The sequence below is a fragment of the Hibiscus syriacus genome, unplaced genomic scaffold, assembly GCF_006381635.1.
Source record: "Hibiscus syriacus cultivar Baekdansim isolate YM2019G1 unplaced genomic scaffold, ASM638163v2 tig00112503_pilon, whole genome shotgun sequence".
NCBI lineage: Eukaryota > Viridiplantae > Streptophyta > Magnoliopsida > Malvales > Malvaceae > Hibiscus > Hibiscus syriacus.
In genome coordinates, this window is record NW_024063349.1 from 164,176 (window position 1) to 184,606 (window position 20,431).

The 20,431-nt window shown below is 35.6% G+C and overlaps 4 protein-coding genes across 4 annotated transcripts; 2 read left to right on the top strand and 2 right to left on the bottom strand.

Annotated features, from left to right (window-relative positions):
- Positions 1 to 3,229: 3,229 nt before the first annotated feature.
- LOC120180946 (wall-associated receptor kinase-like 20) lies at positions 3,230 to 5,296 on the top strand. The gene is given in 5 exon segments (XM_039186216.1): positions 3,230 to 3,284; positions 3,287 to 3,958; positions 4,048 to 4,110; positions 4,223 to 5,015; positions 5,017 to 5,296. Coding segments are annotated over 5 exon segments (1,863 nt in total).
- Positions 5,297 to 5,849: 553 nt separating this feature from the next.
- On the bottom strand, positions 5,850 to 8,594 carry LOC120180858 (CASP-like protein 5B2). The gene is made up of 3 exons (XM_039186144.1): positions 8,093 to 8,594; positions 6,754 to 6,886; positions 5,850 to 6,215 (listed from the first exon to the last, which is right to left on the bottom strand). Exons 1-3 carry the CDS (start codon positions 8,221 to 8,223, stop codon positions 6,015 to 6,017), a joined length of 465 nt encoding a protein of 154 aa, XP_039042075.1. The 5' UTR covers positions 8,224 to 8,594; the 3' UTR covers positions 5,850 to 6,014.
- A 583-nt stretch (positions 8,595 to 9,177) lies between these two features.
- Positions 9,178 to 11,838, top strand: LOC120180867 (uracil phosphoribosyltransferase-like). The gene is made up of 12 exons (XM_039186155.1): positions 9,178 to 9,386; positions 9,523 to 9,630; positions 9,730 to 9,808; positions 9,951 to 10,009; positions 10,123 to 10,200; positions 10,305 to 10,386; positions 10,489 to 10,537; positions 10,749 to 10,810; positions 10,961 to 11,028; positions 11,483 to 11,538; positions 11,633 to 11,680; positions 11,763 to 11,838. The coding sequence occupies exons 1-12, from the start codon at positions 9,249 to 9,251 to the stop codon at positions 11,812 to 11,814; spliced, it is 879 nt and encodes a 292-aa protein (XP_039042086.1). The 5' UTR covers positions 9,178 to 9,248; the 3' UTR covers positions 11,815 to 11,838.
- Positions 11,839 to 17,552: 5,714 nt separating this feature from the next.
- LOC120180947 (putative receptor protein kinase ZmPK1) lies at positions 17,553 to 19,988 on the bottom strand. Its single transcript, XM_039186217.1, has 2 exons — positions 19,707 to 19,988; positions 17,553 to 18,158 (listed from the first exon to the last, which is right to left on the bottom strand). Exons 1-2 carry the CDS (start codon positions 19,986 to 19,988, stop codon positions 17,553 to 17,555), a joined length of 888 nt encoding a protein of 295 aa, XP_039042148.1.
- Between the last annotated feature and the right edge of the window lie 443 nt (positions 19,989 to 20,431).

Sequence of the window (20,431 nt, forward strand, 5' to 3'; positions counted from 1 at the left end):
GATACTCATTTACCTCAAACTGTTCATTTTCATTTACGTTAGGTTCAACATATACACATCACATCGGTCATAATAATCTATAAATTTTTTAGTATATCTAAACAGTTATTTTTTTTAAATGAAGTTGTAATTACTCCAGATTATCGAAAAAATATTTTTAATATAAATTTTATTATATGTCGTAATTATAAGGTAGTATACGTTTATAATTTTTTTGATCTACTGAAAATGGATACACATCATGTAAACATAATTACTCGAACTCAAGTCCTCTAAAGAGAATAATCTTCCTTTTTATCAATTAGGCAACTTAATAGATTCTATATTAAAAATATTTAATTGACATAATTATTAATATAATATATAAGAGAATATGAGTTTAAAAACATAAATTGAGGCAACTTTGTTTGGATTGGATCGACAAAGTTGACTAATTTTAAATTATAAACCTAACAAATTAACCACTTTGTTAATAACTAATTCAGTTTTATTTTTGTACGGTATGTATATCAAACCTTTCTTAATATCGGTAATGTATACGTTCTGAAAACGTAATTTTTCTAATTCATAATCTTTAAAAAGAACAATACTTCGTTTACTCACTAAAATTATTTGATATGATAAGTTAGTATATCAAAAGTTTTTGAAAATATGCATATGCATATCATTAAAATAAATAATGTCCTAATCTCATATAAATTGACAATTTGGCAAATAAATTTGAATTATAAAGGCACGCCGACGTACTTAATTTGCATAGAATTATAAAACTCAAAAAGTAAGACTCGATAATGATATTATTATTAATTAGGTTTGGCACCCTGTTTCGTCCTGAATTTAACAATTAATAATTGATAAATTTAATTTATTTTCAAATATTTTAAAAATTTATGATTTAAATTTAGTAAAAATAGACTTAAAATAAGAGAGAATTTAAAAAAAATAAAGATATTAAAGATCAAATTATGAAATAATTACATTATGTAGTTAAAAACCAAAACAACAACGTTTTTGTTTTTCAAATTTTCAAACTTTTCAAATTAAAACTTGAAATCTAAAACTAAAATTCGAATTGACTCAAATAACTTGAACAATTTAAATAACTCAATTATTTTTTATTTGTTGAGTTAAATAAATAATTTTTTTTTATCATTTTGATAGTGACTTATGTCACCATTTTACTAGATGACATGTGGGCAAACTAATTCATATGCCACTTACATATAGACTTATTATATCAAATATTATTAATAGTTTAACGATTCAGTGATTGAAATGAAATTTTTCTTTAATTATAAAAGCTATAATAAAAAAAACTTGATTTTAGAAACCAAAGTAAAAAGTACTAAAATTTTAATAACTAATAAAAGAAGAAAAAGAACTATTATGAAGTCCAGAGGTGTAAAACACTTGAACAACCAATCAATCAGTTGAGTTGCAGCAGGCCCCTATCGAGGAGCGGTTGGTAGTAGTCGTCTTCTGAAAATTTTAAATTAATCTTTATTTTGGATATGTTATGTGTATTTTTTTATTGATAATCTATTTTTGTCCTCTAAAATTTAATAAATTCGCTCCTTTATAAAATTTTAGAAATTTATCCCCTAAAATAAAATTATGCGTGCATCCCCAACCTCAGTACTTTTGTTCAAACTTTACCCTCTTAGATGTAAGGTAAAGGCCAAGGATTGCCATTAATAACCAAGCTAAATCCATCCCTCTACCTTGGCATTTAAGAAACATGCAACATCCTTTTGTGAGAACCATTGTTAATGAACAAATTAGATATTTGACAATGACAACTTGTTTCAACGCAATCCATGGGATGCTTGACATTGCATGCAGCAACCCAATCATGAAACCAGAAATAAGAAGGTTTTTTATTTTTAGGTTCAGACTGCAAATTAAGGCAAGTAGACGAAAATTGTTTTTTCACTGTGGTTCGCGATAATTCCTCTTTTTGAAGTGCTGGTGATTTCATAATGGTTCACGAACCACTGTTGAGAGTTTCCCTGGGAAACTGTGCTCTGTTGAGCTTGGGGCTTTATGCACTACTACCAACATAATAATTCACAACTATTATAACTTGCATATTGTTCCTTCTCGCCGTTGTTCAGCTTTTGCAGCAAACAATATTTATTCTTTGCATTATTATTACATAAAGGTTGCCTGCATATTCCTTTTGGGACCATGCACCAGAAAAAACAAAAGAAAATAAAGGAACAAGAACACCCCTGCTTTGGCATTGAAATCCTTTCACTTTTAAGTTAACAACAGAAGATGGCAATCCTTGTATGCAATTCCATTAGAAGAGGATACTTTAAGCACGCATGCATTCGAATTATTATGAGCAACTAGATCATGTGCCATGCATGGGATTCTTGCAAAAAAGGAGATATCATTGTGGTTTCCAATATGATAGGAAGCTTGTAGACGCACTAACTTCCAATGCGAAGGAGACAAATGTAAGTTGAAAGAATGAAAATTTTATGGGAAAACACAGTTCCAAACGATGGGTATGGGAACTAGTGTGTTATGGGATTGTAAATGAAGGATGTTGGGATCCCCAGAGGATTGTAACATATACATGCATGGTACAAATGATGCATATTATCAACATTGCATGCAGATTCTTTTTGTTTCACCCAAGGAATGGGAAATGCATACCTTTGGTGCTGAACCTATTCGTGTTATAGGAAAATTTAATGTTTTAGTCAACATCTCTATTAAAAAAATGCGACTTGAATCATTTTGGAACGTTGATCAAATTTAGCTTAACAAATAAATAAGAATGAACTCATTAAGCAACTTCAGTAACAAAAGGGAGTTTTTTTTTTTATTCAGTGCTATTAATCTAACACTAACCCCTAGTCAATGGCTACCAGTACTTAACCATTTGGAAGAAAAGTAACTTCATAGAGTTATGGGGAGCCCGAGATCTAAGGAGAATATACTCATCATCATGGCGTGGAACTTTGAAGCATTAACATATGATTTCAGAGCAGTGAACCCACGTATCATCCCAAGAAAATGTAATCTTTATTGAAGAAATCTAAACCAATTTTTCTACTTCAATCTACACCAACCCTATGTGAATCGACACCATACCCTTTGAAATACGTAAAATAGATTTCTTAAATTAAAATCACAAATTTTGCATTGGTATATACAAGTAACCTGGCCAATATTGACCCTTAAAGTCTTCAACTTCAAATCCTCCAACTTTCCTGCAATGGAGAAATCTGTATTCTCAATGCTGATCTTTATGGTAGAACTGCTTTCATTTTCTGGGTACCTTATCCTCTCAGCACGGGGCCGAATTGTGGTGATCAAGCATACAAGATTCTGTGCATTGCAGGGGCACTATGGTTTGATGCTATGAAGGGATCTTACAAGATCATATCCATCAACCCCATGACTCAACGGATAGTTCTCCGGCCCCCGAGTCTTTTGGATGATAGCTGCATTTCGAGAGATATCAGCACACAAGGAATCCAGCTTGATGATGATCTCCTCTTCAACATCACTAGCAGTAACACTATTTTGTTGCTGAACTGTACGAATGCAATATTGAACTTGCAGGCACCCATAAATTGTACAGCAACAAGCATATGTCATAACTATATAAAGGAAAATGCAGAGGCATGCATGAGGAGTCCGTTGTGTTGCGTGTTCAAGACTGGTGGATCGCAAACCGCTTATGTATTGAGGGTTCATGATGGAGGTTGTCTGGCATATCAGAGCTTTGTGAACATTGAAACTGTAAATCCTCCAAATAAATGGCCTCAGCCTGGTTTGGAGATAGAGTGGGCATTGCCACAAGAACCGGTTTGCAAGACTCCGGTAGATTGTAATAACTTGTTCCATTCCATGTGCTTAGCTGATCCCGCCAATGTTGGAACAACAAGGTGCTTCTGTACCAAAGGGTTCAAATGGGATCCTCTCAACGGATTATGTCAAAGTAAGTAACCATTTACCTCGCAAAAACAACTTTAAAAACAGTTCTTAACGTGGCCATAAGCATTGAGATACTATCTTCTCTTTGTTTAGGTACAAAATGTCGACATGGGAAACGCTGCAAAAGACAAAAGAAGCATACAGTGCTCGTTTGTGGTATCTGCCAGCATAGAACTAGAAATTCACATATGAAATCATTGCTGATGTTTGCTATTCTTTTTATGTATGCCTAACAAGAAGTGACTGATGGTGGACGTATGTTTTTCAGGTGTATCGGTTGCACTGGGAGGAGTTTCGCTTGCTATTATGATCGGAATTCTACTTTACAAGCAACACCAGCGCGTAAAGAAAGAATTGCAGAAGAGGCTGGTCAAGGAAAGGGAAGAGATGTTAAATGCTAGAAACAATGGCAGATCAGCCAGGGTTTTCACTGGCAAAGAAATAAGGAAAGCAACCAATAACTTCTCTGCGGCGAATCTCATAGGATCAGGAGGTTTTGGTGAGGTTTTCAAGGGCGTTCTTGATGATGGAACTATAACAGCCATCAAACGTGCAAAGCTTGGAAACACCAAAGGAATTGATCAAATCCTTAATGAGGTCCGAATTCTTTGCCAGGTGAACCATAGGTGCCTGGTAAGACTCCTTGGTTGCTGTGTCGAGCTTGAACAGCCACTCGTGATATACGAGTTTGTCCCTAACGGAACCTTGTTTGATCACCTCCATTGTAGTCGTTCCGGAAAATATGCTCCCCTCACATGGCAACACCGGCTTCGCATTGCTCACCAGACTGCAGAAGGCCTTGCTTATCTCCACTCTGCAGCAGTTCCACCCATTTACCATCGAGATGTGAAATCGAGCAACATTTTACTTGATGAAAAGCTTAATGCCAAAGTTTCTGATTTTGAACTGTCCCGGCTAGCTGAGAGAACCGAAGGCGATGCTAGTCACATCTATACCTCTGCCCAAGGAACCATTGGATATCTTGATCCGGAATATTATCGTAGTTTTCAGCTTACTGATAAGAGTGACGTTTATAGCTTTGGGGTTCTTCTTCTTGAGCTCGACTTCTAAGAAAGCTATAGATTTTAACAGAGAAGATAAGTACGTGAATTTGGTAGCTTACATGAAAAATATAATGGATGAAGAGAGACTGATGAATGTTGTTGATCCAGTGATCAAAGAAGGAGCTAGAAAGTTAGAACTCGACACCATTAAAGCACTGGGGCTATTGGCAGCATCGTGTCTGGATGACAAGAGACAACACCGACCTTCGATGAAAGAAGCCGCTGATGAGATTGAATACATAATCAACATTACTAACGGAGAGATTTCCAAGAAGTAAATGTTATAACAGCTCCCAATCACTTGTGGAAGTAAAAGTAAACACAGAGCTGATCAAACAATTGATCTTTCTAACTTGCATTTAAAATAACAGGCAGTTTCAACCATATTTTGCATAACATGATAAAATTCAACACCAGTTTCAAGATTCGGGTTCAATCCCACAACTCTATACTGTAGTAAACAGTACAGCAACAAGACACTGCCACGCATGTTTAAGCAGTGAACCACTTGAAGTCATTACACTGCAAGATTCTAAAGAGCATGTTAACAAAACCAATCAAGAAATCAAGTTCGATCCATGATTTCTTTAGGATGATCAACTGCCCCGGAAAATAGTAATGTTTCTTAAATGAAAACCGAAATATAAATCACCAATTTCATATTTTTCAAGCATACATATACAACATATCCATGGCAGGCATAAGCTTGAAGGGATCTCAGTGCTTATCTCTTGATCAGACATGACAGTATACAACACCAGAAAAAAATGTGATGTCTGTTGGAAGATGTAAGAAGAGGCAAGTCACATGCCTTTCAATTCAAGCTCTTAGTTAAGATCACAAAGAAAAATCTTTAATTTACTGGGGCAAAACCACAATTCTCCAAAATTGTCAAAAACTAAGGAGTGGGAAGCAAAAGAAAAAGAAGCATTTACATGTTAAATGGGAGATACTATTATTTGGACATATGTTATGAGCATCGGAACCTCGAATCCTTCAGAAAGAGGCTAAGATCCAGAACATGACATGGGATGACATGGCAACCAAAATCCAGGTGATGAAAGCCAAAATTATTGATATTTCAAATTGATTGCATGGGAGGTGACTTTGAGCCCTGCAGAAGTCCAAGTCTCTTGCATACAGGACTATAACCCCTGCTGATGAACATGCAGCTGCCAATGATAACATAGCTGTAACCTGCATATTCAAGAAAGGTTAGCTAAGTCATATCCAATTTTGACAAAAAGAGTATCAAGGAAAAAAAGGCGCAAAAATTAAGTTGCATGTAGGAAAAACCGAAAAAAAAGAAGATTGAATTTTGAGGCCCAAATAACAATTGCTAGCACCACTTAAAAAAATTAAAGCAAAATGAATAGAGTTCATATAAGGATTATGAAGACATCGATCCTCTCTCCATGTAAGATTCACTTTACTTTCGTTCACAAATGGGAACAGGTCACCATAGAAACAACCAATACTGGACATGGAAAGGTTGTATTTGATAGAATAAGAGCTGCTCTAAATGGTCATGTAAACCATATATGGAACCATAAACAGTCTGAACATGAAAAACAAATATGGGGAGAATAAGTGATAACTAAGGTGAAATATGACAAATACCAAATAGAACTATAGCATATAATTTCTGGTAAAAAAACTGACTCCCATCAATATTCATACATCCATTTAGGGACTAAAGGAGATTAGTGGGGATTCTTGGAGAAAAGTTGCATACCCAATCACCTACAACAAATAGGCTCACTAGAACAGGATTCTGAAGATCTCTCTTTTTCCTCAAAGCATAAACATCGAGACATGCAAGACCAAAGCTCCATAGCAGTTGAAGCCCCATAGATGCAATCAAATAGCTGAAACAGAGAACATACAGAACATCAAAGCTGCATCAAATAAAAATTATTCTAGTGCATTTCTACTCTACTTTAACCATCCTTTACACCCCATGGTCCCCATCAAGCCTAAACATTTCCCCGCTTCCCAGGAATATAGAACTATAAGATTCCACAGGAGATAAGCTTAAATGCCATCTTACATCTAGTCAAAACAGCAGCTTTCAATATTTTCACAATAGAAACCCACACTTTATGAGACTTCAAAAATGAACTAGAACAAGTTACAACAGTGTTGCACATTTGAGACCTCAGTCATGAATAACAGAAGACACAGAGAATACATACTTCTAGGCAACTATGTACTCAAGTTCATTCAGACCTATACTATACCTCAGTCTTGAGTTTCATTGACTCAAATGAATGGTTGTGTCAGACTATCGCTATAAGCAGAAACAAATCTTAAAACAAAGTGACTGCACCATGCATATTAGCAGAAAAGTTGCAAAGAAATCAATTCTTTTTTTCCTGCTGTGCTGTTAACCCCAACATAATTACTCAGTTCAAAACAAAATTTTCCATTTCAAACAACCAACTTTTGAATATTTCCCTTGACACCATAGTGACAATATTATCAGCGTGTAGATGATTCCTCCTGCTTAACCAAGTAAGTTACACCCAATTTGCACAACTTCATATTCAACTTAAAATACAGTTTCAGAAGAATTGATGGGGCTTTAAAATCACAGCTTCTAATACCTCATCCAATAGTCATTACAAATTAAAGTCAACAAATTCTCATTCATTTCCATTTTATAATACAAAAAACACAATTTAGAAATGAAACCCTCTTCAAACTAGGGCCCAAAATTGATCTAAACTTGAAATACCGAAAAGGGTCCTCTTTTTATCCGATGAATTCAAACCAGTAAACCCAGAGTAGCAAAATCCAGTTGCATGATTCTTATAACTGTTAGTACTTTTAACGAATTTGCACCAACAAGCTGATTAACAAATTATGTTCCCCAGCTGACTAAGTAATCTGATTCAAACACGCCATTTTAACTAAAATTTAGTTAATAATTAGACCTCAAAATGCTGATACAATGGCAACAAATCAAAGAAAATTAAAATTTCCATATACACCGAAATAGGGGGGGAGCACAAATCAGAAAAGGTAAATTTGAGATCAAACCGAACGAAGGGGGAAAGGAAAAACAGAAGTACCAGAAAGCAGTGTAGGAAGAGAAATCAGAGGCAGAGACCATGACTGCAATGGAAGCAGCTGCAAATGCACATTGATATGCCCTTAAAATTAACCCACTCATCGTCCCTGGACTTCCAATAAACACTTTCATCCTCTTCCTTTAAGCTAAGGGCAGGGTACCCACTATCCCCTAAAATCAAAGGACCTTTCTTCCAGAAGAAAAAGGAGAAAACCTGGAAACTTAAACCGCTTCTTCCATTAATGAAAACCCAAATCCAGTGTCCAAATCAGCTTCTTTTTTGTTCAAGAAAAAAAATCGACAAATGGAAGTGGGGATTTGGAGATTTGGAGTTCGTAACTTTTCCAGCTAAAAACTTAAAAAGCGTAGGATTTAAGAAATACCCTGATATTGTGATTTGTTTAGCAGATCATAATTTATATACATTGATGCTTTTGATTTGATGAACGAAGGAATAAAGAGAGAGAGAAAGCTCTATTACTTCAGTTGGGTTGATGAATGTAAGTATACACTGTGTGGATCTTTTTCACTTGGGTAAACTATATACTTAGCCATTCAATTATTTTTACAATTTCGTTTTAGTCATTTATCTTTTTCAAAATCATTATTAAAATTATAATCTTTTTCGTTTTAATTGCACGATATTAAAAAAAATAACGATAATATTGATATTTCGTCCTAAGATAACATCATGTCATCATAAAAAATTAAAAAAAATCATGTTAATAATTGATTTTAATTATTAAAGATATGATTGTTATTCTTAGAAGTATTAAGTTTAAGTATATATTTTATAAAAATATTTAAATTATTATCAAATGATTATGATTTTTTTAAACATTATTATATTATAACCGTTTAATATTAATAATAAAAAATAAAAGAACGAGCGAGCTGACAAGTGCTAAACTCAACCTAAAAAACTTAAAACATTCTTGAAATTAGATACCCAAAATCTGCCATGAACTTAGAGAAGAAAGGCTAGCAGTGGCCCAGACTAGCCTAAATACCTGATCGAAAAGACGAGAAAAAATTACAAAATTTTGGGTCCCAAAAAAGGAAAGACTCTTATCTCGCAAAAAGGAAAACGAAGAAGTAGAAGTCTAGAACATAAAGTTTGCCAATTTGAGTCGAGGAGATCGAAAATCATTGAATGCATGGCTTGCCGTATCAATTTTAATCTCCGGTGTCCTACTTCGGATACGCCGCGTTTCGTGCTCTCATCTCACTCCTTCAAAAACCCTATTTTCATTCCTCCGTTTAAACTCCGCACCAACGCTACTAATCTCACTAAGGTTAACTCCTAATTTTATTCCATCTTAGATTCGATCCCCGCCTTTTTTTTTTATTCTTATAACTTGAATAAAACAAAGGGACACTTCATTCATCAAATTCTCCACTAATCATCCTTTTTTTTACTTCTTAAAAAAGCTTTCTTTATCGACTTCTGGGTGGCTACGGAGGCGACGGATGGGTTTTGTGACGGTGAATTCTCATATGGCCACCGAGGAAAAGTCTATTTATGGGGATAGGATGCTTGTCGGTTTTCTTCTTTTGCTTTGTTTTCTGTTCCGTATAAACGACGTAGTTTCTTTGTTTTCAAGCTTGGTTTATTTGGTTTGTTTCGTTTTCTTATAGGTGTTTGTGCCTCCGCACCCGTTGATTAAGCATTGGGTTTCGGTTTTGAGAAATGAGCAAACTCCTTGCCCCATTTTCAGTGAGTTTTCTTCGAATTTAGCTTAAAGTTTGTTTCTTTTTAGCTTTTAATCATCCGGGTCTGTTTCAAAATCTTTTCCTATTAAGTTTGTATATGATACGATGAGATCTCATTATCAGTTTTTGTTCTTTGTTCTTATCAGGAAATGCTATGGCTGAGTTGGGGGGGCTACTTATGTATGAAGCTTCAAGGGATTGGTTGGTAAGTTATTGGAAAGATTCTCTTTTTTTTTATCTTCATTATAAATTTTATTGGCATTAAGAATGTGTTTTTGTTAATTGGAACTTACATATCTTTGTGCTTATTGCTGCCAGCCTACTGTAACAGGAGAGATTCAATCGCCAATGGGTATGGCTTCAGTTGAATTTATTGATCCAAGGGAACCTGTGGCGGTTAGTTTCGCTCCAGCTTTTCTAGTCCTGATGTCTCTATGAATTGGTTGAGCAGTAATTTGTGTTAGGTCTGTGTCTAAGACCTTTTTCTTTTAGTTTCTCAGATTGTTCCAATCTTGAGAGCTGGTCTTGCTCTGGCTGAACACGCATCGTTCATTTTGCCAGCTACAAAAACATATCATTTAGGTGAAGATGCAGCTAAATCGTTGTTAAAGACTAACTTTTATCCCTCACCTTCTTTATGTCAACTAGTCTAGTTTCTTTTTACTTGTGGTTTTATGAATGCAGGGGTAAGCAGAAATGAAGAGACACTTTTGCCAACTGTTTATCTAAACAAGTAAGAGCTCACTTTTCTCTTGGTATTATATGGATCTAAACCTCGAGTGTTTTCTAAGCATGACCTATTGGAACTTTTTATTATAGTTGAAGTATTCCGTAGCATTTTAGTACGAACAGTTTCATTCCATCCTTTTGCTTTGCTTTGGTTTAATTTATTGGTTTTTTAAGTTGTGATGTGTGCATGTAACTTATGTTGTTGTCCTCTGTAGGTTGCCTGACAAATTTCCCGAAGGATCCCGAGTGTTTGTGGTAGATCCTATGTTAGCAACAGGTTCTGATCTTCATATCACTTCTGGATCTTATGTCACATCCATCCTGTATAGCTATAAACTTTCAGCCATTATCCTTGTGGCAGTGCATCACAATTTATCATAGACATGTTCATTGTTTTTCAGTGATTGTTTCTTGTTAAAAATTTCAGGTGGCACAATTGTGGCTGCACTCAACCTCTTGAAGGAACGTGGAATTCAAAACAAGCAAATGAAAGTGGTAAACAATTTGGAAGAATCCTTTATTTTTCCAGTTGAAGATACATTTTGGTAGTTCTTTGGGTGGTTGATTTGTAAATATTTCAGTTAATCTACTTAGTTAAGTTTTTCTTTTGTCACGTTGTTACTAATGCAGTTATTTTATGATATCGAATTCTCATTGATTCAGGCTGAAATGCTTATAACCGTCTCTTCTATTGTTCACCCTTCCTAATACATAAAATATTTTAGATGATCACGACCTCTCTTAGAAGTTTTTAGACTGTTCATTTAGGTTGAACCCCGTATTAGCAATCAAGCCTCAGCTATTAACTTGCCTAATTTCAAAGCTTATGCTTACTGCGGAAATACTTGATCAGATGTATTAAATTGTTTATATTTTCCTATCTTCAGCAGTCATTTTCTATACATATATTTATGCCACCTTAGCAATGAATTGAGCTGTTGTATTACAGATATCTGCTCTAGCAGCTCCTCCAGCCCTTCAAAAGCTGAGTGACAAATTCCCCGGGTAATTAATGTCTGAATATAACAATCCATTTATAGAAAACTGTGGCAGTTATATAGCATTTAAAATTCCGTTCGCCTGATTTTATGATTTTCAGGCTTCATGTGTATACTGGAATTATTGATCCCACCGTCAATGACAAAGGGTAAGTTCTGTCTATTCACTGGAGTTGGCTTATGAATTGTTGTGCGCGGAATATATATTTGATGGCTGCTCGGTGCTTTCAGGTTTATAATTCCCGGACTTGGAGATGCAGGAGATCGGAGCTATGGTACATGACTGAAAAGAAAGAACAAAGGAAGGCAAAAAGAAAAACTACAATCCATATGCAATTTTGATTTAAATTTGTTGAGAGCCTGCCACCAAGTTTAGAGGGCATTCTGAATTTTTTAGCTATTTGATTTGTGAACTTTGGTTGCAGATTTATAAGCCAATGACAGTCTATTCCCAAGTTTTGTGTTAAATAAAGTGTGTTCTACTGGTAGACAAGCATTGGCCTGTACATCCATATAAGCTAAAACCTTGTTTGGTGATTATACACTAGTAAATGGATTCAAATAGTTGAACATTTTTCATTTAATATAACCAAGATATATTTGTATTTGAAAGAAGTCTATATTAGCATTTTGATTTATTTAATTTTTATGTAGTAGATGATTGGACTTGAAGACTTTACTATTCCAAACGTTTTCTAATGTCTTCTTCTAAAGGACGATTATTCTAGATGTCTTCTCATGAGAAAGACCAAGACATTCCGGCGGGAGACTATAGAGAGCCAATCAACCTTTCCATAGCTGCCGCTACGCTTGAGTCCTATGTTTGAATTTTCAATTTCGTTTCTGGTAACATAGTTTGAACAATTCCGAAGAATCCTCTGCAGGAAAATATACACGAGTTCAGAGAAGAGATGACTCTGACTCTGCCCGATATAACTTCGATAAAATAAGATTTCTCACTAAAATGTTGAGAATCATCTTTAGGAAAGAGTTACCTCCGTCCGTTTAGCCAAATTAAACCAAAGTGTAGTGAACCTTTCGCACTGCATATATATAAAAACGTCGAAACAACTACCGGCCTTCAACCGAACTCGTATGAGGGCGTCAAGTTGCCGATAGTATTGAAAATCTTCCGCATAATTAAGATAATGATACATCCAAACTATCAACTTAGGAAAATTTATAAAAGCGATAAAATGATATTCCACTATAACAGAATATACGGTCAAAAACTAGCCATTTAAGTAAGACAACAAAGATGTTTTACAGTGGGCTCGTATAAGTTTACTCAAACGTAGAGGATCTCTACTACACATTTAAGCGTAGAGATATCTCCTCCGTCTATATATCAATTTAGACCAAATCGTTGAGAATCCTCCATAGGATATATATGTAGGCCTTGAAACAATTCCGCCATATATAAAATTGCCTACTTCAGATCACCCACATTGACCTTCAGATCAAAGGAGTGATTGTCTCTCAAAGCGATCTTTGCATCAGGGATAAAAAAAGACGAGTATCCAACCGTTTGAAATAATTCTTTACATTGGTTCATGAGAAGTGGGTCATATAATAACAATAAATGTTTTTTTTATGCGAGTCTTAGGTCAAGTCATTTTCTTGACCAAGAGGTGACGAGTGTTGTACCTTCTCTAGATCTCTCATTAAGCCCACACCCAGCTGACACTCCGCCTATCGAGCATTGAGGCCTTCAGAGTTCCTCGAAGTCTATGATGTAACGACTTTGATTTTTTAATCAATATTTGAACATTAACTCAAGCCTTGACAATTATTTTAGTTCGTGCATTGGAGTTATTGGACTAAGTTTGGGCTCTAATTAGGTATGTTTGGGACCTAATTAGGATTAGAAATTAGGATTTCGAGTTAAGAAAGGACCTAGAGTGTAAATTACCAATTTAAGAAACTAAGCAATATTTTCCTTGATTTCTTCTTTGTGCTATACATAAGCTTGTAAAGAGGCTATTAATGGGTTCGGCAGAGGATACCATCATTCTCTTTTATCTTTTCTTTCTCCTCGTCACTTTTTAGATATTTTTCTTGATTTGTTCCACCGAAAACCCAAAGAAAATATCTTTCAAAGAATTTATTATTCTAAAAAACTCTCCTTCAGAAATTGCATAAGTGAGAGAGATTAGAGAGTCCTCCAAAGTAAAAAGAAAAGAGAAAAATCCTCTCAATTGAAGAAATGAGTCCCCTTTAGATATTTTGTACAAGGTAGTACACTTTTACCCTTCTATACTTCATGCTTGTCTTGATGTGATGCTTTGTGTATTAAGTTTGTGCATGTCGGGTGTTGTTGTGTAAAACATGTACTAATGAATCGAACCCTAAGTGTTTCGATCGAAGTCACCAAAACAAATTCTAATTTATACTCATAAAACTTAGGAATGGTTAGTGGAATTGTCATGACGGAGGATTGTCATGATAAAAGATTGTCACTGCGGAGGATTACCTCATAGGAGGAGTGCCTCAGCCGAGGATTGTCGTAATAGAGGATTGTCATGGCAGGGGATTACCTCAGCAAATGAGTGCCTTAGTAAAGGATTGTCAGAACAAAGGATTGACACTGGGAAGGATTGCCTTAGTGGAAGAGTGTCTCAGCAGACGATTGCCACGGTAAAGGAGTGACATTATTAGAGGACTTCAAACATGATAGAGATTCAGGCGTCTACTCGGTGATTGTTGATGTGGCCGTATTGACCTTGTTTGATACCAGATCATGCTGGATATTTGAAATTCATACTACTCGATGTTGTGTGATTCAAGTTAGCATTGTATGAAAGAGTCGTGCGGGGTTTGTCTGATGTTATGTGATGTAGACAATGCTTGCTCTTTTGGTTGATGATGTGTGATCCAAAAACCATACGTTCTAATGCATGATGTTGTGTGGTCTAGCCATTGAATTTGATCATTGGTCTGATGTTGTTTGGACCAGGCTATATGATCTGACTAATTCTTCTTGTGTGTGTGATATTTCATGCTAGTAGCGATACATGATAGGTTATTATCATGAGATGTGTGTTGAGATGATTCATGTCTGTTGCTGTCTATACATCCATGCTTATATTTATATCACATGCTTATGTTATGAACTACATGAATTATCGTACCTTAGTTGTGTGCTACTAAGCTTGTCAAATTCAGTGTTCGGATGTTCCGTTCGTGTGCGACTATATTTGATAGCTTCCGATAAGCTTCATCAAAGAGTAATTTCAGCATCGAGTCATGTACTGACTGTGTATTAATAAGACCTTGTATGATTTATTGATGGTATGTAACACTATTAGTTAAACTATAAAGCCCTGTATCTTTTATAAACTCAACTAATACTTATTTAATTATTATGACAAAGTGATCGTGTTTTAAAAGTATTGTTTTTAGTAATGAGGTTTTCAAAAGAAATAGTTAACCACTTTGATGATTCTGTGAGACACTCGAATTCTTCGGATTTGGATCGAGATGAGTTTAGGGTGTTATATTTAGAGGTTTATATTCTCCTACTTGCTTTCATCCTCTGAAGTTTTTAAGCCGCCGGTCAATTATTATTCTCTTGACAAGACCTCTACCAAGCCACGTAATTTGCAAGATACAACTATATTGTTAGGTAATCAAATTCATTCAACCTGTTAGACTGTAAGTAACCATCATGACCCTAGGCCTGACACTAACACTAAGGGTCATTATAAAACCCCCCAACCAAGACCGAAAAGAATGATTCTTCTCCTAAGCTTTTTTTTGGGTACATTTCAGATCTGATTAACTAGACGATATGGATTGTTTGTAACTCCATCATCTTCTACTGACTATCAATCAAAAATTTATCAACTACAACTCTTCACCTAAATCAAAAGAAATGAACCATTTAAAACTGCCACAACCCAATGGTTAAAATCAATAATGTTGAACCTATACCCTCTTGACTTATTTTGGTTGATCCATAGAATCTCAATAATCCTAACAAATAATGACGAAGCCTATCCAAAAGCAAATTAAAGATAACCAAATGATATGGATTGTCTTATAATATTCGAAGTCCCTCTAGCTTTGGATGCTTTCACACCTCCTAGAGTATTCAAATAAACATGAAAAAAGAGTAACTAAAAAATACATCTATAAGTTTACTACTCTAAAATAATTTAAAACCATTGATGTAGTCATCAATTACTTAAACTCTCTTTAAACCTCAAACTCTTTTGTATCTCTTATGAAAACTATAATGAACTCTTCTTAAAACTCTAAAGATGGAAATGATCTTACCTTCTTAATTCTTGATGATTGATTCACTTTCATGTTTAACATTTCCACGATAAATGTTCTAATCTTTTTGGAGTATAGCACCGGTGTTGAGTAATTTGTAGTTGTAAGATTGTTAAATCGGTAATGAACCTGTTAGACTTTCTGTTAGTGTATAACTGTTTGACTGTTGTTAAGAATTGGGTTTTCTTTTAAGGTTGGGCTATATATATGGACCCATGTATTGTGTTTGGGCTTATGGTTGATTAATGAAAATGTCAGAAAGTATACTTTGCTTTTACTTTCCTCTTCCTCTTGTTGTCTCTGATTTATATTTGCGATAGTTGTTATGTCTTGTTGACGGTGAGTTGTTAGAGGAAATTTATATGAATCAACCACCTGAGTTTGAACAGTTTGATCATAATGGGGAGAAGTTGGTTTGTGTTTGAAGAAAGCTATCTATGGCCTTAGGCAAGCACCAAGGGCTTGGTGCAAGACCCTGACTTCGGATTTTACAGAAAAATTGAGCCCCACTTTCTCAAAGACAGATTCGTCATTATTTGTTCGAAATCCTGGTGGCTGCAAACTGTTGTTAATGATCTACGTAGATGACATTATCATCACGGGTAGTAGCTCGGATAAGGTTGATGGAGTGGATTAGGTTGTAAATGTTGAATTTTCTTTGAAGGACCTGGGACAGATTGAATTGTTCCTTGGTATGCAAATTCAACAACGTTCTAATGGGGGTAAGGCTAATATGCTTCGGTCCAGTCCTACTCCTACTTTTACGATTGTGAGTCCAAAATAAAAGGCTGATGAGGGCCAACCAATTGAAGATGTGCATCTCTATCGTAGTATTGTAGGGGTCTACAACATGTCACCTTGACAAGGCTGGACATTGTCTTTACTATAAACAAATTGAGACAACAAATGAACAACCCATGTGAAGAACATTGGAGGGTTGTCAAACGTTTTCTTCGTTACTTGAGCGGTACATTAGAGCATGATCTTTTCTAAAAGCCATACGGTAGTCTCAATCTTGTATGTTATGTTGACACTGATTGGGTTGCATCCGTTAACGATCTACAACAGGATATTGCATTTACTTGGGTGGTAATTTTATAGCTTGCTACTCGAAAAAGTAATCTGTTGTGTCTCACTCGACCTCTGAAGCAGAATACATAAGTGTTGCTAACTATGTGTCTGAATTAGTTTTGATTGAGCAGCTTCCCACAGAGATTGGAATATCCGTGGATGAGAAGCTGGTGGTTTGGTGTCTCCATTGTTGCGAATCCTACTCACCATGCTCATAATAAGCAAGTTGAAATTGATATACATTTTGTTCAAGAGAGGGTACTTACTGGTCAGCTTCTAGTTAACTTTGTGCCTTCATCCAAACAAGTTGTAAATATTCTCACCAAGTCGATTCCTCCATCTCACTTTAGTCAGCTTCGGTATCGGCTAGAAGTTGTTTCCTTGCTTGAAGTTCTTCAGGGAAAAGAGAAAAATTAGATGATATCATAGTATAACACTGTTGTTGAGCAATTTGTAGTTGTAAGATTGTTTAATCGGTTATGAATCTGTTGACATTCTATTTGTGTTTGACTGTTAAGAGTTGGGTTTCCTTTGATAAGATTGGGCGATATATATGTGTTTATGGTTGTTTAATGAAAATATCAGAAAGTATATTTTGCTTTTACTGTCCTCTTCCTCTTGTTCTCTCTTATTTAGTCACCAAAATTCCAAACTTCTGTCAATCATGTCTCTCTAAATCCAACGTCTACACTCTAAAATAATAGGATATAGCAGATTTGGTTTCTTAAATAGGAAAATTTCACCTTCAACCTCAGTTCTCATTTGATTAGACTCAAATGCATCTTCACATTCTATTAGAGCTTGAACTATGGAATCCATTGTTGGTCTCTTATTTCTATTTTCATCGACACAAGATATTCCAATTTCAATCATTTTCTCCGCTTGGATCAAGTTGAATTGTCCATTCAATCTTGTGTCCACTGTATCATTCACCCAGGCAACCTCTTCACCTTGCATTTTTCCTCTCACTACCTTGATGAATCTGGTTAACTCAGTTTCCTGCTCGTCGCCATCCTCCACCACCCACTGGGAGAGCCGAATGCCTTTCACCAACTCCAGGATCACCACCCCATAGCTATAGACATTAACCTTTGCGGTGACCGGAAGGTTTAGTGCCCACTCGGGAGCCATATAGCCTTTCGTTCCTTGAATTCGAGACATTTCGTAGTTGTTACTGTCCCTTTGAGACAGCTTCGCTAGTCCGAAATCCGAAATCTTGGGTTCAAACTCACCATCCAAGAGTATATTTTCAGGTTTCACGTCAGTGTATAACCCATTCTAGGCACCCGTGGTGAAGATAGGCCAATCCTTTAGCTGTCCCTAAGTGATAGGGAAGCGGTGGCGGATTGATGAACGTTGCTCTTGTTGAAGAATCAAACCTAGAAAGCTCTAGACTCGATGAAGAACACAGGTGATGAATATGGGAAGGTCGTGGTAGTCGCTAAGATTGTTTAGGGTTTTTTTATGTGCTGGAATCAAGACAATACGATTAGAATAAAATAAACAAAAGATAAATAAAGGAAAGATGAAATAAGATAATAAAGAAATCAAAAGATCTCCCTTATGAAGGTGAACGGTAAAGATGATTGATGGTGCGGATGGATTTGTGGAAAAATATATGATAAGTGTCCTATCGAGCCCTCCTAGTCGCAATGAAAAGGCAAACACGATAAATGGCTCTAACCAACCCTCCTAGTCGCGATGAAAAGGCAAATTGGAGTGTGAAGATTAATCTCCCTCACAAGAACTTGAAAGAACTCCAGGAGAAGAAGCTTCGAAGGCACAAGGCAATCAGCACTTGCAAAAACAAACTCTTGTTGTATTATTGATCAAAGAAATCTGATTCACAAAGTTGAATGAAGCCTCCTTTATATAGGGGCTGAATTCTAAAGGTCCTAAATAACTAAAGAATAAAATATTAATAAACTAAACATGTTTTAACCCTAATTCCTAATAAAATAATAACTAAAAATATTGTTTTAACCCAACCTTAATTCCTAATAAAATAATAAATCTGATCCTAAAAGATAATTAATCATCCTATATTAAATTATATTACAAATAATCAATATAAATATTGAAAATTCGTAATATTTACAAAATAACGTATTAATCCCGTATAGGATTTCCTGCATGCACCGTCTTCAGTAAAATGACCATATCTTGAGTTCCCGATATCGGATTGATGCGATTCAAGAACCGTTAGAAAGATAAGAGACAGACGGTTGTATCTCCAGAAGACATGCCGACCAAATAATATCAGGATCCCATTCAAAAAGTCGTCTCAAGTGCGCTGCTGTTCTGATCTTCTTTTCCAAAGCTTGGACGAGTGGATCATTTGGAAGAGTTATTACTTCTTCCTTTGATGTGAACCTTGTGATGCATGTATCATCCTCCCTTTCTTCAAAAAGATTCGACCTCGAATCTGAAACATTAAAGGGAGCAACATTAGAATAGTTTAATAATTCATTCACATTATGCTTACCGAATAGATATGCTTTGAATCTTCGAGACTTTGTTCTTCTAATAGGTTCGAGTAGAAACATTAGTCCAAAGAAGCATGTATTATGGACTCTGGTGCATGTATCACTAAGGCAATTTTAAACCTCTCTTTCCATGCAAGAACGTTCCCGGAGGAAAGGTGTTTGTCCAAAGATCGATTTTGCACGTACTCATAGACCAGGAGTCTATGTTTTGGTTCCAAACAAAATCCCCACATTCTCACGAGGTTCATGTGGTTGATCTTTCCAATTATGCTCACTTCTGCCCAGAAAACTTCCTCTGTTAGATATGATTCTCCCAATTTCTTGACTGCTACCACAGTACCACTCTTTCATCCTCCAACACACCCTTAAATACAACCCCGGAAGCGCCGCTTCCCATCTCTTCTTCGAAGTTCTTCGTTGCCTTCTTGAGCTCCATATAACTGAACTTCCTGAATTGATTCGATAATAAACGATATCCTTCTTCCATGGTAGATGGAATTCCATCTTTTCTGAAAAGAAGCCACCAACATAATCCAATGAACAGCATTTCAATTGCACCAATGACAGCGGCAAAGGAGTATAGATAGACCCATCTCGCACATTTCCCTCGGGTTTCAGACATTGTGGAATCATTTGACTTGCATGTAAGATCCTCTCTTCAGGAAATTATTGGGATTTCCTGAACCTGAAGGAGAGAAACATGAATAGACGAGGAAAATGAGACAAAGAGTTGAACTCAAGGATGTTAAGGTCTGAGATATCATGGCTGTCGGATTTAGTTTTAGAACAACAAAGGTTGCATTAAGATTCTAATGAATATAATGCGACGGCCAGAATGCATTAAAATAAAAGAAAGAATTATTTTTTAAAAACAATTATTATTATTAATATTATTTTAATTACATTGTTTTTGCAACCAATTACAACACAAGCTCTAAGCCCAGATTACACTCAAGCCCAACCCAGTTACAACCAAGATCTAACCCAGACCTGGCTCAGCAGCCAACCAGTAACCTGGATCCTGATCCAAAAAGAAAATGATCCAATCCGAACTGATCTGGATGC